Source organism: Rhinolophus sinicus, linkage group LG01 (genome assembly GCF_036562045.2).
Source record: "Rhinolophus sinicus isolate RSC01 linkage group LG01, ASM3656204v1, whole genome shotgun sequence".
In the NCBI taxonomy this organism is placed as follows: Eukaryota; Metazoa; Chordata; class Mammalia; order Chiroptera; family Rhinolophidae; genus Rhinolophus; species Rhinolophus sinicus.
This window is the reverse complement of record NC_133751.1, coordinates 81082633-81108906: the sequence shown is the minus strand read 5'-3', so window position 1 is coordinate 81108906 and position 26274 is coordinate 81082633. Positions and strand designations below refer to the sequence as shown.

Below are 26274 nucleotides of genomic sequence, written 5' to 3'. Positions count from 1 at the left end.
AGTAAAGGAAGAGTCGCCTGGCCCTTCCCTACTTTCCTCTCAGTAGTCTTTGTTTGACAACAGTCTTTGCCCCTTCATCTTCTTGACTTTGTTCGCTGTGCCAGTCCCCATCTTGAGACAGCACCTGCCACCTGCTACAGACAAATGGATGACAAACTAAGGCCAATTAGACCTACAAATTAGTTCTTACGTCACTAGAACGTAGGCTTCGTGAAAGCAGGGCTCGGGGTGTATTTTTTCACTGTTGCATCCAAGCACCTAGTATCTTGCTATTCGTTGTTTAGTGAATGCGTGAATGTTTTAAAGTTTGCGGGGACCCTCACTGCGGCTTGGTATACCCAGTTTCAGCCTTTTGCTGCGTTTCCCAGAAATCCTCTTCCGAGGCTCTGTGTCTGGGGAGCCCAGGTCCAGCCCCACCTCTGCATCCCTCCTTTAGATTGTCATCTCTCCTCCCACTTGTTTGAGGTCAGGGCCACTTGTCAGACCTTCCCCGTTGTCTTCACCACTTGCAGAATCACTCAGGCTTCAGGCCCTACCTTTCCACGTGACTTGGAAGAGGCAATGTCCCTACTCCTCTCCAAGGCCAATACATTCCCTTTATTAGAAGGATTCAAAACTATATTTGACTCTATCTCATCACCTTCTGCTCTTCTTTCTGGGACCTGTCATACTTTTCTTGTACAGCAGTTTCCCTTTCTAACATGTGTAGAGCTGATCCACAAAACAGGAACAAGAGGCCATTTCTTCTGTCTTAGACCGTAAGCTGTCATCGTATGTCTTTTTTTCTAGTTAAAAAATCTCTCAAAAATGTTTCCCTCTATTTGCGGACTGTTCCTGATTCCTTGCTCCCTACTTAGCACCTTGAGTTTGGGGGCCTCCTCACAAATTCCCGAGCTGGTATGACTGTTCTTCTTGCATTCCTAGGGCTTCTCTATACTCCTCCTTCCTTTGTTTATTAATCCAACAAACTTTTGACCATTTTTGGCTCTTATTGTCAGGTGCTTTTCAAGGCGCTAGAAATACGGCAATGGATAAAACAGACAAAAATCCTTGCTTTTGTGGCTTTTACTTTCTTGAGAAAGAAACAGATAGTAAATAATTGTGTGTGTGCGTGAGAGAGAGAGAGAGAGAGAGAGAGAGAGAGAGAGAGAGAGAGAGAGAGAGAGAGAGATTCTGACAAGTACAAAGAGGAAAAAGCAGAGAAAGGATCTAAGCCATTTCAGAATGGAGGAGTTTATTCCTTTAGATAGGGTGACTGGGGAACCTTCCAATGAAGAGAGCCTTTAAGTGAAGGTCTGAAGGAGCTGAGAGGAAGCGAGTCATATAGCTGTCTGGGAAGAACATTCTAAGCAGAGAGAAGAGTAAATGCATGGTTCCCCTGAAGGAGTATATGCCTGATGCTTTTGAAGACCGGTGACCACCTTTCTTGGCCTCACAGTGGCATTTGGCATTGACTCCCTTTTGCTTTTGGAAATATTCTTTTGCCTTTTGCCTTTGGAGACTAGTATTGCCAGTGGATGACCTGGTCTGATACTGGCCTTCTCAGTCTGTCACTGTTTTCTTCTCTTCTTCGTGCCTGCCTTTTGATCTCTCTGCTCTAGGGCTCTTGCCTGTTGCCCCTTTGCCCCTGCACACACTGTGTTGCTAGATGGCCTTCTTTAGCTGTGTTTCTGACTGCTTGCCCGGTATCTCAGCGTGTGTGTCACCAGGGGACCCAAAATTCAACATGTTTGACATCTAAATAGTTTGTTGCCCTCCCCGAACTCCATCCCCACAAAGGGCCCAATCTCACCTCTTTTCTGTTTTCCATGTCCAGTTTTGGCTTCCATATTCAAATAGACGCCCAATTTAGAAAACTTAGTCTTGTATGACTTTGTCATTGCTCATCCCAACTTCTAACCGATCGTCTTATCAACCTCATTCTCTATGCCCTGTGCCCAGTCGTCTTCAGCCATTCCCATGCCCAGTAAACGCATTTCACACTGCTGTGTCTTTGTATGTGCTATGATTTGTGTCTACAATGCTCTTCTCACCCTCAGATGTTACCTCCTCTAGGCAGAGGCTTCTCCCCATCCCCAGTCAAGTTACTTGTGCACATGCCTCTTGTTAGCCCCACACAGCAATGCAACGAGTATCTCACTGGCCCATGAACTTGAAGCCGTAGCTTTCTTGTTAATCAGTGTATCTGATGCTTTCCTGTATTTCCCTCTATTGGGCACATAGCAAAAAACAAACAAACAAACAAAAAACAGATGGATGAATTTGGACCTAAGGGTACTGCATTACAAAATATTGAGTATGAAGGGAAAAAATTTAAATTCATAAGATGCACATGCTTTCATGAGTAGCCTTACTAGGTTATTTGCAGAATACCAACATCGTGGAGAACAACTGGAATCGATGTTTTCTTAATGTTTGCTTGAATCCTGAGTATGTTCATTTGACTCACTTACTGGAACGAGTGGCAGACGGTCCTCTTGGTGACATTGGCGCTGGCTTGTGGCAGGCCGGCCCCACTTGGTTGTCTAAGCTGAAGGCAAAGAACAGCTTTCTTAAATCAAACTGAACGTTTGAATTATATCAGCACATAATTTATTGTGTTTACTTTGAATATCAGTGTTCTTTTCTGCTAGTTTTTGTTTCTAAATTTAGATGCTTTTTTTTGGTTGAGGGTATTTTAATGATACAAATTTCCCATAAGATCATTAGGGAAAAATTAAGACATTTTAGGAAACTGAAAAATATGCTCTTGAGTAAACTGAGGATATTGGAATTCTAGAAAAGCAAAGCAGCTGCAAATGTGAGGGGAATGAGAAACCAGTGATTTAAAAGGTATATATGTGTCTACATATACATATATAAAACTCTAAAAAGGTTAAATGTGAAGGCTTTCATTAGTTTAGCGAAATGCAGCTTCCTTATTTAGAAACCAGTCTATTATACTTTGAAAGGAATTGTCAAGTAAAAACTAATGTAGTGAAATAAATACAATTTTTGACAGAAATTACTTGTCTTGAGATTTTATTGATAGTCAAAATGTTCTCTTAATTTCCTTGTTCTCCTAATTTTCCCTTTTTAAATCCATTGCTCCAGTTTTATAAGACTGTTTGTGAGTCTCTAAAGCTTTTTAAGAATGTTTATGATATAATAAGTAGGTACCCAACATGAGTTGTCATTCATACTAGTTATAGAAACAAGTCACAGTTCTATTCATGTTACAGTAACACTGTTCATTTTGACTGAGAAAGGAATATTGTGGTTGGAAATTACATCATATTAAATTCAGTAAGGGAAAAAAATGTATATCTTTCACACACATGAGCATTTTCAAAATGTCACCTAGCATATCTTGCACTGCCAAACAGAGGCCGTTTATGCAATTTGTACGAGGAGAGGGTGCAGCTTCCATAATGAGCAGAAGGTTGGCTGGATGAGATGGAGACTTTGAGTGATGCTAGAGGGCTGGTGATATTCTAAATGCAGAGACTCACAGGTTATATTAAGGTTCTAACACATAAAAAAATGCTCTGTGTTTACTTAAAAATACCATCTGATACCTAAGGTGGGAACAAACTTAAAATGCTGTTGGTTTGAAATAAATTTGCTGGGCTAATGGATTCTAAACATTTTTCTCAACTTTTCATATGCTAAATTTTATTAGTGGTTAATGGAACACTGCTTTAAACTGTTTTGCATTTGGATTAAAACATGGAACGAGGTGAACAAATGACAGTATATTTGTGATGCTCCTGCCTTTTTAAAGATCAGCTTCTTACAAAATGTTGTCATGTGAACGTACGGCGCCCTAGGGTGGTTTTTACCTCGGTGTCCTGATCTTTTTCTGACTCACACTTGAGCTTTTCTTCTGTGAGCACCTACTGGTGAGCATAACATCTGACAGATAAAGTCAGGCGCGCATTCCTTTTACAAGTAGGTGAGTGAGCATGTTTGGAAGGCAGGGAGAGTTGGCACGCTGGCCTAAGCTAATGAATAATGAAGCTTTAGGGAAGAGTGGGGGTAGAGTTGCCAACATGCTCTTTGATATAGCAGGTCAGTCTTTCCTCACACAGAACGTACATGGGTGTGTTTGATTTACTACTATTTACGAGCAGGGAGGTAAAAGGCACCTCTGGAAGTGCTTACTGTGTGCAGGAATTCCTGGGGCTACGCACGGTTTGCAGTAACGCACATATCAGAACTCTGTGTTACCGTGAGGAGTTGAGTGGGCTTTTCCTCTCAAGTGATGCACCATGTTGCTGTCTTTCCTTAAGAGGGACAGTTTTGCATAACTGTGGCAACTTCATGGGTTAAGGCAATGCCGAAATGATGAAGTCTATTTAGGTGTTAATTTGTCTAATATGCCAAATGTTTGCAAAAACTGTCCATTAGCTCTGCAATAATAAAGGACAAATTTAAATACACCTAAGGTTTATCACCATCTTTTCTTTTACTTGTTTCTCCATACTTACCTCTCACTCTTCTCATTTTGTAACCTAACCTCCAGTCATTAAACTCCTTAGAAGTTGCTACCATTAAATACTGAGAAGGGCAGAAGGAGGAAGGAAAAGGGGAGGGGGAGAGAGATAGAAGAGAGGGAAGAAGGTGCAGGAGCATCACATAGTCACTGTTTAGGTCTCTTCCGAGGGCACTTCGCTGTTCTCACCGCCACCACATCTGAACTAGTTACCTCTGTTCTGGATTCCCACGTGTGCAGTACCTTCCCATTTGTGACATTTACTATATAGCTTTGTTCAAGTTGGCTGAATAGTCCCTCCAGTAAACTGCCTAAGGGAACAGAAGCCATCAGTCTTATTCTTAAATGGTGACGCTTGTTATTCTTTATTTTGTTTTCAAAGATTCCCCAAAGTGCGGACAAAAGGAATCATGCTGAGAAGCTAATCACTCTTCCAGTGCAGGAAGATTCCAAAAAGCCAAATGACCTTTCTGGTTCCACTTCAGATGGCAAAATAGAAAGTGAACGACAGCCAAAAGAAAGCTTTTTTCAGTTTCTTGGTAACTTATTCAATATCTCAGGAAAATCGTCTCTTGGCGAAGCCAAGCAACCTTCTTTAAAAGATGACCATGACAAAACTGAGAAAGGTGTACGAAATCCCAGTGACCGTCATGAGGAAGGGATCAAAAAGGAGAGGGCGATTTCCAGCGGCTCCCTGGGAACCCAGGTACTTCCAGCAGAAGAACAGGAATCCAACTCCACTGAACTCTCAGATGCCTTTTCTTTGGATACAACACAAGACAGTGAACAGGAAACCAGTGACTTGACAAAGTAAGTTTAAAATTTACTTGAGGCAAAAATTTGAGCTTTTGGACCTAGCTTTTGATCCTTAGTTACACTCCTATTCTTTAAAGGGATTGGAAAAAGTATTCTGTAATGTTCCTGCAACCGGGTAAAAAAATTATATGATTCTGTGTACAATACATGTAATCTAGGGCCTTTTGAGCTATTGTAGGGAGTGATACTAATACCTTTTAGGGGCTTTGTCATAGTTCAAGACAAGATTTATTTCTTATTTAAGATTTCCTTGAATGAGTATTTTCTGTTTGAATTTTTCCTGTATTAGGTCAGGTAATGTGTTCAGTGTCTTCATTTTGGGAACAAAAATGGTCCTAAGGTTTGTATTCATATTATATCAATATCTTTTCTTTATGGAATATAATTGTAGAGGTTAAGAAAAGAAATTAAATTGACTCTATTTATAAAACTGGCCTTAATGAATCTTTTTCACAGTTGTAAGAACCTGACATCTTGCACAAATTTAAGGAGCATTTCCTTACCCTTTTCTCTTTGATTAGCAAATAGCCACTAACTTATTTTTCTTTTACTCAGATGAGCTAAAAGGAATATTTCTTTTTCAATTATAGTTGACATTAAATACTAGTTTCAGGTGTACAAAATAGTGGTTAGACGTTTATGTCACTTACAAAGTGATCCCTGATAAATCTAGTATCCACTTGACACCATACATAGTTATTATAATATTATTGACTATATTCCCTGTGCTGTACTTTATGCTCCCATGACTAATTTGTAAATGCCAATTTGTACCTCTTAATCCCTTCACTTTTTTCACCCACCCCGCCAATCCCCCTCCCATGTGGCAACTATCATCAGCTTGTTCTCTGTATCTGTGAGTTTGTTTCTGTTTATTTTGTTTTTTAGATTCCACATATCAATGAAATCATAGGGCATTTGTCTTTCTCTGTCTGAGTTATTTCACTTAGCAAAATACCCTCTAGGTCCATCCATGTTATTGCAAGTGGTAAGATTTCATTCTTTTTTAAGGAAGAGTAATACTCCATTGTATATAGGTACCACATCTTCTTTATCTAGTTATCTAGGTTGCTTTCATATCTTGGCTGTTGTAAATAATGCTTCAATGAACATAGGAATGCACACGAGGTCAGATAATTAAGGTCACAAACTCATGCTAGAAAAAGTGCTACATTAACCTCATTGTTGAATATCATTGTGGTCACCTTCAAAGTACTCCGCTTGGGGAGCTACGCACTGATGCCAGCGCCTGGTCCACCCTTCAAAGCAATTTTGGAACTCTTTTCTGGAATGGCACTGTTGTCACATCACTCTTGATGTCCTGAATGTCATCAAAATGTCTCCCTTTCAATATTTCCTTTATCTTTGGGTAAAGAAAGAAGTCACTGGGGGCCAGATCAGGTGAGTAGGGAGGGTGTTCCAATACAGTTATTTCTTTACTGGCTAAAAACTCTTTCACAGGCAGTGCCATGTGAGCTGGTGCATTGTCATGATGTAAGAGCCATGAATTGTTGGTGAAAAGTTCAGTTCATCTAACTTTTTCACACAGCCTTTTCAGCACCTCCATATAGTAAACTTGGTTAACTGTTTGTCCAGTTGGTACAAATTCATAGTGAGTAATCCCTCTGATACCAAAAAAAGGTTAGCAACGTCATCACAACAAGTTTGTGAACTTAATTGTCCAACCTCATATGTATTTTATCTTTTCAAATTCGTGTTTTGGATTTCTTCAGATAAATACCCGGAAGTGGGATTTCTGGGTCATGTGGTAGTTCTATTTTTTTAATTTTTTTGAGGAACCTCCATACTGTTTTCCATAGTGGTTACACCAATTTGCAATAGAAGGAATACTTTCTACTCCCCAAAATGTTTACAACAATGTTGAGTCCATTAGACCTTTTGTGTAACAAAAGTATTTATTCATAACCGGAAAGGATCTGTTTTATTGATTTTAGTTTAACCTCTACCTGTGAATTATTTTTATTATTTGAAGAGGTCATAATAATAGAATAGTCAGATATAGGTGACATCTTAGAACTATGTAGTTCTTTGTAGTTTCATCATGTGTTCATGTATGTGCTTTCAGTTAATTCCTTGTAGCAAGCTAATGAGGTAGCCACAGAGCCATCTTATAGTTATAAAGAACTGAGAACCCAGATAGATTTGTATTTGCCTGTCAAAAGTGGTATGGTGGGGAGGGCTTGCCCTACCAGATGTTAAAATGTACTAATAAAGCTACATTAATTGAAACCATGTCATACTGGTGTAATAATATTTGCTAGCCATTTAAATGGAACAGAATAGACAGTCTGGAAATAAACCCTTGTATATTTGTGATTTGAATCCTTGAATATGGCGACATTACATCTTTTATAGTAGAAGGAATTGGGGAAATTGGTAAACAATTTCAAGGAAAAAAATCAAAGCTAGATACTTATCTCATTTTTATATTAAAACTAGTTGAAAAGGGGTAACAGATGTGTTAAAACATACAAAATTTAAAAATGTGAATTATTTTACTTTGAGAAGAAACAGTTTTCTAAGCATGATAGCAATAAAGGTATCAGGAATAGCAGATCAGTAGGTTGGATTACTTCCAATTTTCAAACTCACTTATGTCAAACAACATACATTAAATTGGCTATGAGAAAATTATATATGAAAAATGTCCGATTGTGCTTTAACTGATAAGCATTTTAGACACCAACTTACCAATAGAAAAAAATGGACAAACAATATAACAAATCATTCAAATAAAAGAAATAGAAACTGGTAATAAGTAGGAAAAAGGTTTGTTCTCACTAGAAATCAAGAAAATACAAACTATTAAATTGATAACTAATAATAAATGATAATACTCTATGAGTCATGTTGAAAATGGCTAATGCTCTGATGTACTAGTGTTAGGAGTGGAGGACACATTTTTAGGACAATGTCAAGAACCTGATTATTTCTAGTAATGTACAAAGGTGTTTATTGAAACATTATTTATAGAAATATATAATTGGAAACAAATGTCCAACAGCAAAAAAAAAAAAAATATTAAATTGGGGTACATCCTCAATAAAGGATTGTCTAAAGCAGTGCTATTCAAAGTGTGGCCCTTGGGGCAGCAGCACAGCATCACCTGGGAGTCATTAGAAATGGAAATTCCCTGATTCAGACCCACTAAATCAGCATCCGTGGGCGTGGAGCCCAGCAATCTTCTAACAACCTCTCCACGGTGACTTTGGTTCCAAAGTAACTTACAGTGGTAGGGATTTTGAGGCTGTTATATAGGAATTGGGTAGAATAGAAAGCTTGTGCTTTTTCTCCTTTGGTTTAGATTAATAGGTCATATTAAACAAAAGTAAAATTTAACTCTCACGAGTCTTTTTAAACGAAAAGGTTGGTTAGGCCATTGCTAGCAAAAAAAGACGACTGGTGTTGGGGCATGCAGTCGAAACCACTGGCAGCATGGCTCGGTAGAGAAGACAACATGTCCATCCTCTCGGCCTTTGTAAGCATTTTTATACGTCAGGTAGAGGGAAGAAGGAAGAAAGATGTACACCATCTGAAAGAAATTACATTCGCTATAGGCAAGGGAGTGGGAGAAAGTGAAGCAGGGCCAGCTTGGGGAGAGGTGCAGAGCCTGCAAAGAAATGTACACTCCTATGGATTGGCTGTGGGCAGCAGTCTGGAAAGCCCATGTGTAAGCAAAAAGCGGAGGCTCCTGGAGTTCGATGGTGTCTGGCTAAAATAATCTACAGAAATAGCCACCTGGAAATTAATCTGAAGTTCCAGCAGATATACAGGAATTACAGGAATGTGAGCAGCCTTTTGTCAGAGCTGCTTCACAGCTATTAACAGGCTGGCTGTTCTCCCTTTCTTTCACTCCCTAGCCACTGTAATTTTAATTTTTTCTTTAAATTTATTGGGGTAACAATTGCTAGTAAAGTTACATAGATTTCAGGTGTACAATTCTGTGTTACATCATCTATAGATCCCATTGTGTGTTCACCACCCAGAGTCAGTTTTCCTTCCATCACCATATATTTGATCCCCTTACCCTCATCTAACACCCCCCACCCTCCTTACCCTCTAGTAACCACTAAACTATTTTCTGTGTCTATGAGTTTGTAATTTTAATTTATAACATCTCAGAATTTTCTCGCCAGTCAGGTTTATTTCTTTGGGTACTAGACAGTGGGAAATGGAAGAGGACATTATGACTCTTAATTCTCTTTATTAAAGTCGTCCTTGTTAATAGGATAATGAAGGAACCAGAACCACCTCAGCCAAGAAAGGTGATTTCTTTTTGTTGTTTTGTTTCCATCTATATTTCTTTTCAAATAAGGAAATAAGGCTCAGAAAGTTAAGTAACACCCCCTAAATCACACAGTTAATAACAATTGATAATAGGAATTAATAGCAATAAGAACAGCTGGTAGACACTATATAAGAAGTTTCGAACTCCTCCAAGTCCGATTTCAAGGGTAGACACTGTCAGTAGGACCCAAGAGCCCTTGGTTATATTGGAAAATTCCACAGGAAGAAATTCATCCAGCTGCCACAACTATTGCAATCGTTAGATCTTTTGTTTTACAACTGAGAAAAGTGATTCTTAAGAGGAAAGGAAAAGTCCACTGGATTCCCAGTTTAACTGAAATAACAGGTTTCTTCCAACCCAGCTTTAGAAATCTTACAGATGGTCATGTTTTGAATTACAGTTTCAGTAACTTCCCGTTGACAATTGTCAATTTGTTTAGGAATTATCATATGAAAGTTGAATACCATTTTGGTTAATAGTTTATTTTGATGGTATGGTTAAGGACTGCTTGTACCCGATTTTTAGATATTATTTAAATAATATACCTGGAAAAGATATTTACTAATAATTTTGAGAATCTACATTTTTAGTATCAAAGTTGTTCCTTTGGTTCTGTGATATGAATTTATTGCAAGCAAGGGTATATTTAATTATTTTATTGAAATCATGAGAATATTTCAAATATAAAATATTATTTAAAATTAAGAGTCTGTACTTTTGAAATTACTGGATTTTAGTTTCACATAAAAATTTCAATTATTTTAAGAAAGAGCGAATTAACTGAAGGTTTTGCATTGTCTTTCTCATGTAAAAATGCCCCTAATTTTTTTCTTCATTTTTTTTTTAATAATCAAGGTGTGTTTAAAAAAGAGTTAATAGTTTAATTTAGACAAATTAATACAATAAACTGGGCTTCATAATGCTCTCCATTGCTATAGTGTCAAACATGTTTTTGATCACTATTAATCATGACTAACACAGTTTTGAAAATTTAGACAAGTTATCTGTATTTTGAAGTATATTTAAAAGAAATCCTCATCAAAAGGCATTGTAAATTATTTCATCTTCACTTAATTAAAAATAATAAACAGCTTTGTAATTGTTTTTATGTATAGTTGACTGTGCAGATTTCCTATTTAATATCTATAAAGCATTTAAGTATACCTGTTTGGAAACATTTTTTAGATTGTTTTCTATACATTAACTCATGCTTCTGGTGTCATTTATATAGGAAGCAGTTCACTGTTGGGTTGAAATTCTTTAAAAAAATTCTATAATTCTTATATTTGCAAAGATTTATATATATCATGGGAATATCTACTGTCAAAGCTTTATTATGATTTGAAAAAAAATAATGTGCTGGTTTTGTAGTTTTTATTTACATAGAAAAGTTAAAAGCCATTCCTATTATGAGATACACTTTACCACAGTTTCTGGGATTACTGTTAAGTGTTACTAATTATAGTTCCTGATACTCCCATGCTGTTTCTTTTTACAGACAAATGGATGGTAAACCAGAGAGGCCTTCAGTAACGTATGCAACATATCGAGGCCCCAGACAAATTAGGAAATATTTGAAACAGCAGACTATGTTAGAAACTGTGACTCCCGTGGACAGAGAAAATGAAACCTCTGACTCTAGTATAAGCACACACATTGTCCCTGGGAGTGAGACGGAGGCTGTGACGCTGCCGTCTTTGTCATCATCTAGCACAGATGTATCTATGAAAGGACATACGCTGGGAGGCCCATTAGATGACTCAATAAATCTCAACACAGAAAGCCATCTGACAAACAATCCAGAAGTGCCAAATATTGCCTCTTTTAAGGATGTTTTGAATAAAAATGATCCTAGGGGACCTGAGAGAAGTAGGTCATCCCTTTCTGTGACTAACTCCAGCTCCGCTGTTGGAGAATATGACGCACAGCCCCATTTAAGTTGTGTACCAGTTTCTCAGACTGACAGAAATTTGGTATGTTCAGGGTTATTCACAGGGAATAACAGTAGCAGTGTTCCTTGCCATCCAGACTTTCAGAGGGTAACTACAACAGAAGCTACGCTAAAAGAGAGCAGCTCTGTGGTGAGTGATGGGATGCTAGCGCCAAGAGAAGAGCATGTGGAACCTCAGAGCCGTGCTGCTTCTGACTTCTCTTGTAGTAAATCTGATGGAAGTGACACTACCAAACAGGAAAATGCAGATGTGCCAAGTCCAAATAAATCAATTAGACGTGAGGATCTGCAGTTGCCAGAGAGTAAGTATCCTGACAAGCAAACCATAGATAACTCATCACAGCAGGCTGCCAATCACACCGGCAGCACTGCTCTTCAGAGACTTGCTGTGACAGACACGGAACTTGTAAATGAAAGTAATAGGTTGTCTGCTCCAGATGCTCAGGAAAATGTGGCTGGTACAGAAATCAGGCAAGAAACAGACAGTGTCTCAGTTGGTGAACTCACAACTTCAAGTCATGTAAAAGCGCCAGAAGATAGAATTGAGTCACTACCCAAAGATACTGACCAGTTGTTTGTAACGGAAGCCAAAAAGCTTGATTTGGGGCCACCTGGCAAAATGCCTCCCACTTCCAGAATAAGTCAAAAGGACCCTGCCGCTGTAAAATGCGTAGGTGAATCAGTAGTTGTGGCATGCTTAGAAAACCACATAACCCCTGAACTGACTTTTGAACTTCACAAAAATAACATTTCAGAATCTCTTCTTGACCCTGAGAGTCCTCAACGAACCAAAGTATCACCCGATACCAGAACGTCTCTTACCCTGGACTACACCAAATCAAATTTCGATGCTTCATCTCCTACCTTTATTTCTGGAGTCGGCATGCTGAGCAGGTTGGATGTTCCTGTTTCAAAGAAGGAGGAGTCTTCTGGGTTCATTGAAACTGGGGATATCAACATTGCTGGAATTTCCTGTGAGCCTACTAAGTGTCAAGGAGAAAATGTGAATCATGTTGAGGCTGCAGATGGGAAGAGTCCTCCAGCTGGCCTTCACCTTGAGCATGCATCTGCACTTCTTGAATCCAAGGAAGTTCTTCCTGATAGTGAAAAATGCCAATTTCCACTCGATCTTGAAGCCAATGACACCCACTTACCTGGAGTGGACTCGAGGTTGGAGTCTGAAAGCCTCTCTGAGGACCACAGTTCCACATCATCTCAAGACCCTAATAAAGCAGAGTTAATGCTTTCAAACACTAAAGCAAGGGAGAGCGCTATAGAGAAGTCTGATTCCCTTTCCTTGGAAACCAAAACTGATAACATTGCTGAAGTTTTATCAAAAGCTGAAGTTGGTGGTCTGAACACCAACTTCCTGTTGAGTGTTCCTGTTGAGTCACATCCGGGAAGAGGAAAACCTATAGCCCTCTCCAAGATACCTGTTTCTCAAACAGAGCTCAGAGACATATCTCAGGATAAAGTTTCTTCTCTATTCGAAATTACAGATATGCCAGCAAAGTCTGTTTTATCTGAATTAACTTCCCTAGAGGTTGAACAGGATAAAAGTTTTCAATTGACGGATCCTAATGAGATTAAAGAGAAATACTCAGATGCAGGGTTTAGAGAGACTTGCCAAGCTGAGGTTCCTCCTTCTGCCTACGAATATCAAGGTATACAGGAAACAGAGGTAGAAGCCTTAGGTGATCCTGCTTTACTCAGAGGTAGTACATCTGGAATTTTACCTCCTGTTCATGATGAAAACGTCACCAGGCAAATGGCACAGAATTGTGAAGCCAACACTTGTGTGATTTGTCAACCTTCAGATATTTGTGGGTCTAAAAAGGTTTCTGGCTTCTCAGAAATGGCAGAGCTCAACTTAACTAATTCTTCTCCAAAAGTCCAAGAAACTGACAGCACAAAAATAAATTCACCTTTTCTGGGCTCTGATACCAGTTTGGGAAAAAAGCCTTTTGCATCCGAGGATTCAAGCTTTCTTAACGTTCCTTCTGTGTTGAGATCAGAAAAGAAAGCCTTATCTCACAGAAAGAAAGAGAACAGTCCTTTCTTAAGTGGTGGTATTGGTAGCTTGTCTTCCTCTAGTAATGCTGAAGAAGTTAGCATCATTACAAGTTCACATGATCCCCCAAATAATTTTGGTTCTATAAAAGTTACCACAGATGTCACACATGAGGGTGCCTCCTTAACTAACCCACTCTACCTTAATAGCTCTTATTTGGAATTTGAAACATCTGTCCCAACAGAGGTAGAAGTGACACCATTTCAGGAACATTTTGGGAATCATACTGGGAAGGTATCTCTGGATTTCCCTGCTGCCCAATTTGACAGTCCCCGGGAAGCAGAGACTGGAACAGTTGCTGGGGTTCAAGCGTCAGTTAACAGCCCCGGTCAGCAGTGTTCTGAAGCATCGACTAAGCATATAGAAGCAAGAAGGGGAGAACAGGACCAACGTTTGGACCTCAAAAGTGGTTCAGTTAAAAAGGCTGATACATTGTTTGGTGCGAGTTTTAATTCTGTCAGGGAAGAACTAAAATCCAAACACACAGCTGATGCCTGCCATGCGCGTATAGCCCTAGACGGCGTAATGAATCCTGATCCCCTGAAAGAAGTCCTCCCTGAGAAAAACCCATCAGAAGTGACATCAGCAGGGATCCAACCGACAGACCATTTGGAAGAGAAGGACATGGACAACATGTCAGGAGTTCAAGGGGAAGAAAAGGCCTATGTTTCACCTACAGCTGGTGAGAAGAGCCCCCTTTTTGGTTCTGAACGAGTGAGTGTATCTTGTTTGTTAGAAGATCGAGCTAAGGAATTAGTCAATGAGGTTATTAATTTAGCCCGAGAAAATATAACAAATGATGCTCTTGAAGATACTCGGGATACCTGGGATTCTGAACTTCAGGCTAATACTTCAAAAATTCTGAACAGTGGTGGTGTTAAGCCTCATGATATGGTAGGGGAGTTCTTGGTGTCAGAACAGGAAGCAAATCAAAGCACCTCTGAAATTAGTGAAAATAAAGTATTAGGTCAATTCTCTGTAAATAACTTATTTAGTGATACAGAGTCTATTAAAGGAAGAGAAATTGTTCCCTACCAAGAATCCCCATTTTCTGGAAGTGGAGCTGGACAGTCTGAAGGCATTAACTTGCAGGAATCAGATACTGTCTTACTCGCTGAAAACGTGTCCCATAAAGAGTTAGATGATAGGGTAAAAACACATTTATTTCTCAAAGAGGACTCTAAAGAGAAAATGGAAATAGTGTGTGTGGATAATCACAAAAATGGGACAGAGGATACTAGAACTCTTGTATTAAATCTCAAATGGCCTCCCTTTCCGAATGATGACATCCATGGACCCGGGACATCCAAAAACAGTTTGTCTGATAGTCTTGTGTGTATATCTGAAAAGGCCTTGCCAGGACACAGTAATAAAAGCACACCACTTGCAATGTCAGAAGTAGGGAAAGTACACAGAAAGGATCCTGAAGTAAATATAGGAAAAATAGAGCTTATACCTTCCATGCTAGAAATGGGAAAAACAAACAAAAAGGATGCTGAATTGAATATTATGAAAAATGAGGCAGTCCCTCCTGTGTCAGAACTGGGAGGAGCACATAAAAAGAATGATGAATTGACTACCGGAAGAACTGAGCCAATAACTGACAATTTTACAATGCAAGAAGTACACCAAATGGCTGCTGAGAGGTGTATTGAAAAAACTGAGGGATTGCCTGCCATTTTAAGAATAGAAAAAGCTTCTAAGATGGGGGATACTGAAACGGATATTGGCAAAACTGACATGGTGCCGGTTGTGTCAGAAGTGAAAAATACCTATCAAGAAGATGCTGAGGGGATTAGTGTAAAGACTGAAGTGATGCCTGCTGCATTAGAAATGGAAAACATTTACCTAAAGCATGCTGAAGGTGATGTTGGCAAGACCAGGGTGGCATCGATGTTGTCAGAAATGGGAGATGTCTGCCAAAAAGATGCTGCGGGGATCACTGAGAAGGCTGAAGTGGTACCTGCTGTGTTAGACGTAGAAGATATTTACCAAAAGGATGCTGAAAGAGTTATGGACAAAACAGAGGTGATGTCCATTATGTTAGAAGGTAATGTCTACCATAAAGATGCTGAGGGGATCACTGAAAAGACTGAGAGACCTGTGTTGGAAATGGAAAACAGTTACCAAACGGATGCAGACGGGGTTATTAGGAAAACCGAAACAGTCCCTTTTGCATTGGAAGTACACGAAGCCCACAAGAAGGCAGTCCCTGCCTCCTTAGAAATGGAAAAACCATGCAAGAGGGATGCCAGAGAGATGACTGGAACAGTTGTGTCCATGCCCTCTATGATAGAAATGGAAAGAACAGCCCCAGAAGATTCTGATGGAACTGTCAGGAAACACCAGATGTTGTCTGCAGAGGGAAATGTGGAGAAAGCATGTGGAATGGATCTGGAATTGCCCATTCCACAAGCAGAGGCCATGCCTCCCATATTTGAAACTAAAAAAGCACCCCAAGAATATGCCAAAGGGAATATTGGAGACATGGAGGAAAAGCCCACTGAAGGAAAGGAAGATTTGATAGCGCGTGACCATAGACTTGCTTCATATTTCAGGGGATATGAATCGCCTACATTAAGTAAGGATTATGAAGGCTACCCAGCCTTGGCAATGCCGTATTTTCAACCTGCAGATACCATGGGAAGGCTAGACAAAAGAACATATGTTACTGCAGTAGATAACCAAACAAGACATCTAGGTGATTATAGCGATGAAAAAGAACAGTCTAACTTAGCCTTCATTTCTCAGGATGAGCAAGAAAATTCTTCCTTTACTATATTGTATGAAGAACCTCTTCAAGATGAGGACAAGTACGCTGCTGCAGAAAAAAGAACACACTCCCTTTCGTTTCCTGATACATCCACTGACAGCATGCCTGTTCTCATGTGTGAAAGGTCAGAGAGTAGAACTGACCTGGTCCATCATTTTGAAAAGGATACTAAATTAGGTGAGACCTTTGATAGCGATAGTTCAGAAATGTTCCTGTCAGTGGAGGCCAAAAGGTACAAAATTTATCCCTTAGCTTTGTCTCCCATTTATGAGGATGACAGCTCTCAGGAGGACGTTCTGTCCAGCGAGGTCTCACCTGGTCATCATGGCTCCACCAAATCTAGAGAGCACGCAAACCAGCCCTCTTCTGTTTTATCACTTCTCCAGTCAGTTTCAGAGCGTTTGAAGATGAATTTTGATGAGGACGACAGGCAGGAGTTAGGGGAAGAGGAGGAGGAGGAAGAAGAATCATTGCATAAAGGAAGTCAGAGAGCTAGGAGGAGGGAAACCGTTATCTTCAAGCTGCCAGGTCCTTCCAGCACGTTTTACCCTGATGATGAGGAGGAAAGGACTGGACTTGCTAATAATTCACGTGTACAGTCAAATGAACCTCCTACTTCCAATCTGCAAATTGGTCTGTGGGCAGAAAAGGCCTCAGTTCCACAAAAATCTGACCTTACTTCTAAGCTACATTCTTCGTTAAGGAGTGCTTATCATCAATATTTGCAGACTTCTAAAATGCAGTCCTCAGAAAAAGGAGCCAGATTTGGTGGGACTTTGCAGGAACCAGTGTCAAAATATTTCCGTACTCAAGACAACTCAGGGAGATTAAACCCATTCACAGAGGTAAGTTATTTTGATTAGTGAAGTAGTATTTTGGGTCATGAAGTGATGTAAAAGCTTATTAAGAAAATGTTTTGAGGTTGTGTAAAGATTGTTTTAAGAAAATACCAGAGATTACTTTATTCTTTGGTTGAAGTGTATCATAAACTCATGTATTTTAGCTGAATTGTTACATTGAGAAAAAATTGATCACAATTTAAAGGCAGAGAAGGAAGTTATTTTCCAGTTCTTTGCTATATTTAGTTTTCAAACTAAGTGACAACATTCTGAATTTCTCAAGGTACTGTGTGTGAGGAAATTGATACTACTTTCCATTGAGCTTCTGGGTCTCATGAAAACGTTTCATAATAAAAACATTTTAAATACTTAAAAATACTTTTGTTTGCTTGACAACAACCTCTCTCTTTAGTAGCTCATGTTGTTCATGCAAAGCAAGACAATAAACAGCTTAATTCAGAGAAAAAGCTGAAAACATTATAGTTGGGAAATGCTTTGAAATTCAGTTTGCATTTTTCTTTGACTTAGAAATATTTAAATGTCTAATGTAGAATATTCATTGAACTTGGGACTTTACTTTCTGGCATTCCCAAGATTATGGAACTTTCTCTAGGATTCCCAAGACCTGCATCTTTACCTGTGATAGCCTTAGGAGCAAATAGTAATACTTGAATACCAACCAGTAGCTTGCAAGGCAAGTCATTTAAAAAGAAATGATGGGATTTGAAGAAATGTTTCTTTAACAGTTCCGCATTGCCTACCAAATCAAGTGGAACCCCTTCGCTCTGTATTACAAGGCCCCCAAATTCTGTTTGTCCAACTTGCCTCCTTATGCTCTGGTTACACACCCTGTGTTTCCTGCTATGATACTTTTTCTCAAGATGGTTCTCTTCCTGGAATTTTTTTCTTTACTACTCCCAGCCCAACCTGCTACAATTTTCGCTTGTTGAAATCCTGTTTTTCAAGGTCTTCTCCACACCACGTCCCCAGACAGGCCTCTTGTGAGTCTCTCTCTGCCATCACCTTTCGTCCATGCTGGTGCCATTTCCCTTCACTTCCATAACCTGGCGTTTTCTTTCTACTTTACCTGTGGGTTTAAATTAGTCCCCCACTTATGTAGAAGAGTCATGTGAGTATAATTGTCTGTTTCTCCCTTCTAAGCTATAAGTGTCTTGAGAGCAGAGACAACACATTATTTTTCTTTATATTGACCTTTATATTCTTTGTAGTACCTAGAGGTGCACTTTGCACATACCCTGTTTCCCCGGAATTAAGACCTAGCCAGACCATCAGCTCTAATGCGTCTTTTAGAGCAAAAATTAATGTAAGGCCCGGGATTATGTTATATTATATTATATATTATATTATTATGTATTTTATATATTTTATATATTATATTATGTTATATTATACTATATAACTGGGTTTTATGTTATAGTAAAATAAGACCGGGTCTTATATTAATTTTTGCTCCAAAAGACGCATTAGAGCTGATGGTCCGATTAGGTCTTATTTTCAGGGAAACACAGTAGCATCACTAAGTAAATATGTGATAAATTGGGTTTGTAACTGCTAAGAAATTGAACTGTTATCTTTCAACTGATGTTCCTTAAGGCTTACTTCTGCTTTTATTATTTCAGAATGTTGACAGACAAACTCTGAGGTGTAACCCAAGACCTGGGAAGGTAAGCATAAATTTCTTGTATAGACTAAGATACAGCATGAAAAGTTACAGTTACTTTTAGGTTTAAAAGTTACAGTTACTTTTAGGTTTAAAGTAAATACTTTTTAACTGATTTAGAAAAGGATTACTTTATTCAAGGATTTAACATCTAAACGCTTGCTTACTTTTATATATTTAGGATATTTTCTATATTCTAGGAATTTTTTAGAATTTTAAATGCATTCTTAAAATTAGTTATTGTGTTTACTTTCTATATGTTGCAGATGGTTATCTATGATCTCCATGGAAGTAAATATAAACAAGAGGTCTATTGTAATATTCTTGACGCTACATCATGGTCCTTTCCGAATGGGGTCCTGATAAAAGTTGTAAGGGGCTGGTAAGAGATCTCTTAAAACTTTATAGCGTTTTCACAACCCAAATTAAATATGGTTTTTTTTTGCCATTTATGCGTTTATATTTTTTTGATTAAAGTCATATTCCCTTTCCTCTAGTTTTTGACAGACTATTTTGAAATGTTTATAACTTAACTGTTCTTTTTATTTACTGGGGCAGATAATACAGGCTTTTTTTAGTGCTTAAAGCCAGCAGTAAACAGTAAGACCTAATATGCAAGGTGTGATTAAACAATACGGTGAATGTTTGAAGAAAAAAATTTATTACAGTAAAAGACACATTTCCATTAATCCCCCTCAAAGTACTCCCCTTTGCTTCATACACACTCATCCCATCGTTCTTGCCACTCTCTGAAACAGTTCCAGAAGTCCTGTTTCGTGAGGTTTTTTAGTTGCACCCTCGTGGCTACCTCCATGTCCTGAATCATTTTGACTTGGAGAAGAGACAGAAGTCATATGGTGCCAGATCCGGTGAATAAGGTGGATGAGGACACACCGTAATGTTTTTACTTGACAGAAATTGCCATATACCAGAAGCGATGTGTGACAACGGTGTGTTGTTGTGATGGAGGATGATTTACGGCGCACTTTAAAACTCACTTTCTCTCAATCGTAGCTCACACTTGACTGCACCGAACAAGTTGAAACTTGTCACACACTGTTACTAAGGTTGGATGCGCCACTTCCCGTATTGAAGATCCCTGCCTTTCCGTTGGATGGCACTCGGCAGCAGCAGTCACCACATTTTGTGATCACAACAGAAAGGCTCCGTGTCATACATCGCTTTTGATAAGGCAATTTCTGTCAAATAAAAACATTACGGTGTGTCCTCATACAACTTATTCACAGATCTGGCACCGTGCCACTTCTGGTTCTTCCCCAAAATCAAAATGACCATGAAAGGTAAACGTCTTGAATCAACTCAGGACATCGAGGCAGCCATGACAGCACAGCTAAAGACACTCACGAAAGAACTTCCAGAACTGCTTCAGAAAGTGGCAAGAACGATGGGATAAGTGTGTTCCAAGTGAGGCGGGTATTTTTGAGGGGAACTAATGGCAATGTGTCATTTACTGTAATAATAATTTTTTTATTTAAACGTTCACCGTATCTTTTGATCACACCTCGTACCATCAATACCATTGTGTACCTGCGTTATTAGCACGGCAGATTTGGCAGGTTGACCTGAGGGCTTCAGATGAATGAAGCATAGCTTTGAAAATGAGTTCAAAGTTTGCCGATGCTAAGGAATGTGATGGCCACATAGTTAAAGTAGCTGATGTGCTGAAGAAGTGAAGGATTCTTCGTATGGTGTAAAAATGAGGGAAAACCTCATTTGTTCTTGTGGAACATGTCCCATGGACATGCTGGAGCCAGAATTTCTTTGTCCAGTATTTTGGTTACCCACTGGTCAGTATTCACGTTGTGTAAGCAGTATGGTGTAGTGTGGTGTCCATGTAGTAAAATGGGACACATGTGCTCTGTTATCCAGTGACAGGAAAATTAGGGTAGAAGTGGAATTTGGAATTGGTAAGCTATTGATTTTAATATACATGTACAGCTTTATGTGTATAACATCTATAAAGTGCATGTATGCATAAATGTTGGCATAGCCATAGTAGTACTGCGTTCAGAAAGTATTATTTCCAAGTAATATGCACCTTTATTCTCTCTTAACACTATCTGTCTATATTTAAATTAGCATATATCATCGTTTCAAAAATAGGATTATATGCTAATTGTAGAAAATAGACCAGATTTTTTAATGTAAATAGATAAGATGGTCTGTGACTTAGTATCTTTTGTTTTATGCCTCATTTCTTAGAAAATTAATTATAACTGGTCATGCTTTTCTGTTTGTTCAGTTGGATTGTATATGAGAAACCACATTTCCAAGGTCAGAAATGCGTGTTAGAAGGAGGGGAAAAGGTGTTAAATCGTGACTGGATCCTTCAGAACAGAAAGCATCCGCAAAGAAACTTTGTATTGGGTTCTATCAAACATGTCTTAAAGGTAACAGAACTGTTGATTTTCCTCTATTTTTTATTTTGTTTTGTTTGTCATGTAGTAAAGCTGTACTTTGGCCTAGCAATGTTTAGAAATGGTTGCTAAACTTTGTGCTAATTTTATTAATCTTCCTTATTTAAATGATAATCTTTTTACCTTACATGTGTAAAATATTAAATGAATGTTAATTTAAAATATTACCTATAATCTGGCATATAATCTGGCCCATAAAAAGGTGCATGATCTTTCATTTATATATATATATTATATATATACTATATACCGGGGGGTGCCAAAAGAATGTATACAAGTGGACACTTTGGTCAACGTTGCTCAAGCAGTAGTTCACCGTAATCAGAAGTGTCTGGACACTGATGGTAACCACTTTGAGTACCTCTTGTAATTGCAAAAGTCAAACGTGATTTGTATTCATCTTCTGTTATTGGTATATATTGAGCATTACAATTTTAATAGCTTTTTCCTTTCTTAAAATGTATACATTTTTTTGGCACCCTCTGTGTGTGTGTGTGTGTGTGTGTATGTGATATATATATATATATATATAGTAGAAGGAGTATACCATCCAGGCATCTTTAAGAAAATAAGTTGATATTTCCAAATATTAATATATCTTTTTCTGATGTAGGTTTCTACTCCTTGGTGTAGCCGTGTGTGTGTGTGTGTGTGTGTGTGTGTGTGTGTGTGTGTGTGAGTGAGTGTGTGTGTGAGTGTGTGTGTGTGTGTGTGAGAGAGAGAGAGAGAGAGAGAGAGAAAAAAAAGAGAGAAGTGTTAGGGGAAATTAGAGATGGAAGGATGGGAAGAGGGATGGAAGGTGCATTGGTTTAATTTTCTGTTTCGAAAATATTTAATGCTAAAATGAGGATGGTCTTTCAGTATTAAATGTTTTGTGGGAAGTGCTGTGGTGGTTTAGAGGAGGCGTCAATTAGTGATAAGGACAGATATCAGATAATGAGCGAATTCTCCCATGTATTCTTAAGAGTTCCTTTAGTTACATGGCACATAATTTAGTGTAATTACTCCTATGACAGTCATGGACATATATTTTTTTCAGATTATGGAGATTTCATTTATTTGCTTAAAATGTAAAAATTGAAGTGGACCCTATCATGGTGATTTGGATTGTTGTTATTAAACCCTTGATAGTTGTGGATAGCACACAGAAAAACTCATAAACGGGTATCTGCATGTATTTTATGTGAATTAATACTATCTACAAAACTGTGACGAACCTGTGTCTACAAATATTTGTGTCTGTTTTTGGACCCCATACTTTGATAGGCATTGGGAGTAGAAATACAAGTGAGGTGGTCTCACTTCAGGTTGCTTAAAATCTAGTGGAGAAACAGCTGAGTCACATGACCGTCTGATGTGAGAATTGCGCTTCATGGCCCTCAGGGTGCACCACAAGGAGACGCCCCACCCGGAGGAGGTGGCACCTGATTGGAAACCTGGGAGGGGAGCCAGGAGTTAGGATATGTGAGGGAGCTTGTGGCAGAGCCCCCTGAGTTAGATACAGAGACGGCCACAGCCTAGAGGTCAGGGTCCCTTTATAGGGGTGCTCACTTCATTAGCTTGCTCACTGGAAATGCCTAAAGTGCATCATCAGTTTGTAGGTGGAATCTTCTAAGATGTAAATAACTTAGGGTTTGTGCCTTCCTCGTGAGTGTCAGGACCATGCAGGGCCTGGTGAGGGAGGGAAGAGTGATGAATAAGGGATTGTAAGCAGCAACCTCCTCATCCCCCACTCCACTCAAACAACAATAAACTCAAACAAAAAATCTCAGTCTGTTGAGCATGGGTATATATATAAATGGGTATTTGCACATCCGCCATTTGCTTAGAATGTATTATAAGAAAGACTAAGTCATAATTGCATTTTTTCTGCTTCCATTGTTTCTTCTCGCAGTCATTTTTCAATTGCCGCGCGTTACTGCCCACATATCTTAAAACAGGCTAGCAACTCTTAGTGAGGAAGGAAAATGAAACTATTGAGCATTGAATGGAAAAGGCATTAGTATTGTTCTAAATATTGTACAAAGTAAGAATCAAGCATCAAACTGCATCCTTTCTGCAACCTTGTCAAAATTCTGGCTATTGATAGCTTCACTTCCATGGTGGCCATTGCAAACTCACCTAGACCAACGCCAACTTTATCTTGTTTCATTCTATTCTCCTTTAGTTCCTCTATTCTGACTAGTCAAAATTTTAATGTTCTTTAAAGGTAATACTTTCATGACGTCTTCACTTTGCTGTGAGTAGATACAGCAGACACCATCAGTTATCAGCAACTGTAGATTCTGCTCCAGGGCCTATTTGTCCCCATGGAAATAATTGGGGGTGGGGTAGCAGTGCAGTGAATCTTGAGTCAAGTCTTTCTTTTCTCAAATAGAAGAAATGAGCATTGCAAATTATTAGGGTCACTGTGCATTTAATACATTTTTTTAAAGGAATGACATTTTTCGTACGGCCTGAACTTACTTAGGTTGTGTCCTCGTTAATGAGCCAAGAAGAGAGAGATCCATTGTTAGATCAGAACTGAAGTTATTTTATGTAAGGTGGAGACAAGTAGATTTTCTTATTGTTTTTGTTAAACTAATTCATTCCCACCCTGTTTTTCTCTCATAGCTTTGTCTCCCTTCCTCCTAATTGCTTCAATAGTCTAAGCTTGCAAATTTTACCAAGATATATTTGTAAAGTATAACATGGCTAGAAAAGTCTGGGAGGAAGCCATATAAACTTTTCTTTACTGAGAGTAAACTGTTTATTGTTGCTAAGCTACTATAAAGCGCCCTTGAGTTGCTAGTGTGTGCTGCCTTTCGCCATCAAACATTATACAAGTCTTGCGAAAGACATTTTTCTGTGAGTAGCCACCATGAAGATAGTGAAATCTGTTTCAGTCAACTAGAGAAAAAAAAAATTGGTCCTCAAGTAAAGATAGTTGAGAAAATAAGCGTTCTTATTTTTGTTTATTTTCCATTTTTTAGCCATTGTCATGCTTTTTCCATTATGCTGTTTCCTCTGTGTATGGTAGACTAGAATGCCTCTTAACTTTTTCCCTTTTAAAGTACACCACCCAAACATTGTTTGTATAATACAATGCAGAGGAAACTTATTTGTGTGAGACACTTAGTTATGTATTCTGTTACTATACCTCAGATCCCTGGGGGAACATGAATATGGCAGCATTTTAAATAATGTTACTAGAACTCTATTATTAATAGCAAACAAAAGAGCCTTGAAGATTGGCAGGTGACTATTCTGGACATTTCTGGCTGTTTTTGAAATGAAACTTTAGAAGGAAATACATTTTTATACTTCAAAGAATATTTTAGTAAAGAGGTTGTGCCTCTTTCCTATGTTGCATTTTAAAACTAACTTTCTGAAAATAAGATGCATCAACTTACTTTCTTTTACATCTTAATAAGAATGATTGCTGATTAATAAGAGAACTCAGTTTGGAGAAAGGTTTAAAAAATCAGAAAACGGCAGTTTTACAATTGTAAAAGTGATTATAATAAAAAAAATACGGTTGTTCAGTTCAATAAATGTCACCTCTGATAACGCATTTACCTATTTCATTAAAGCATAATCATTGGAATTTCACAATGTCCTAGATGAGAATTAACACTGACACTTAAGTTGTATAATTAGACACTCATGACAAGTGAGGTAGATTTTGTGTTTAGACAGGATGCACATTTGTAATTTCAGAAAAGGGAAAAATAACTGTGGTTTTAATTCTCTAGGAAAAACTAAAGTCATTTTTGAGTTAGAACTTGACTATTAAAATATTCGTATAAGTAACAGAGAATCCTCTGTTGAATTGCAGTGAGGGAAACATTTACAAAGTGTAGAGAAGCCAGAGCGGGAGTGGAGACAATATGGAGACCCGTATGACTGAGGCGCTGTGGAGAGTTAGTATAAATCACTAGTTGGTACCATTTTGCAGAAAGGGAAACAGAAATATGAATTCGATGTACTTGGCTCCTGAGCCAAGGAGTGTCATGAAGAAAGTGGTGTTCTAACAAGCCCAGCTGTATGAAGAGTAGCATAGTACTTGATTGGTGATACAGGCCCATAAATCAAAGTCTTGGCCTTGACGAAGGGACTTGTCAGTGGGAATACATAAGAGATATACACAAGTGAAATTTTAAAGGAAGGTTTGATAGGACATGGTAACAGTACATGTGTGACGGAGTGTAGAGTCAAATTTGATAATGCCTTTTTCCTTCAAACCAACTTGTGCTAAAGAAAATAAATAGACTACCTCAAGTAGGAAGACAGATTTCCTTTCCCCTCACCTCTAATTCCTACTTCTTTTGTCAACGTAAATTAGATAACACGCTGAGGGTGTAGTGCCTCTCTGTTATTTATTTATGTCCCCCATGAGATCAGCTTTCATTTAACTCCCTTCCTCCCTTTGGCTTTGTTGTGCTTCTAAGAAGGAAGGCTTACAGACTTTTGGCATTCAAGTAGTTTGGTAACTCTGAACATTGCTTAATGGAACAAGACTTTGAAAAACAAAGCAGAAAAAATTGGGGTCATACTTTTTCAATCAGTAATACTTAATAATTTTCATGTGATCAACGTAACTCCTTAGAAAATTTTGTTTTAAAAACCTGATACAGAGAAACAGTATTTCCTTTATGTTGTTCTTGTGAAGAAATTCAGCTGAACAATGAGAATAATTGTAACTGTACATCCAGAATGTTGAGAATACTGGACTGTGTGTATCTCTAGATGATTCCAAAGCCATTTTTTCCCCCAGCATTGCAGTGTTCCAGAGATAGAATTTTGCCTACAGTCTGACCCGGCGTGTTGTCCTGTCTACATCCAGCGAGCCGTCCCCAATTTGGAGGAGCTCAACGTCCCCAAATCTGCGTCCTTCACTGTGAAGTCGGGCGTGTACGTATCAGTTTCTCTTTATTACACTG

At 38.5% G+C, this 26274-nt stretch overlaps 1 protein-coding gene across 2 annotated transcripts in view; it reads left to right on the top strand.

Annotated features, from left to right (window-relative positions):
* The window catches only part of CRYBG3 (crystallin beta-gamma domain containing 3), a 108096-nt gene that overhangs the window by 29056 nt on the left and 52766 nt on the right, over positions 1 to 26274 (top strand). For both annotated transcript variants that reach the window (XM_019757207.2, XM_074333088.1), the window contains 6 exons: positions 4857 to 5284; positions 11098 to 17239; positions 18874 to 18918; positions 19181 to 19296; positions 21178 to 21325; positions 26109 to 26245. In XM_019757207.2, coding sequence (XP_019612766.2) covers positions 4857 to 5284; positions 11098 to 17239; positions 18874 to 18918; positions 19181 to 19296; positions 21178 to 21325; positions 26109 to 26245 — 7016 coding nt within the window. The remainder of the gene's footprint in view (positions 1 to 4856; positions 5285 to 11097; positions 17240 to 18873; positions 18919 to 19180; positions 19297 to 21177; positions 21326 to 26108; positions 26246 to 26274) is intronic.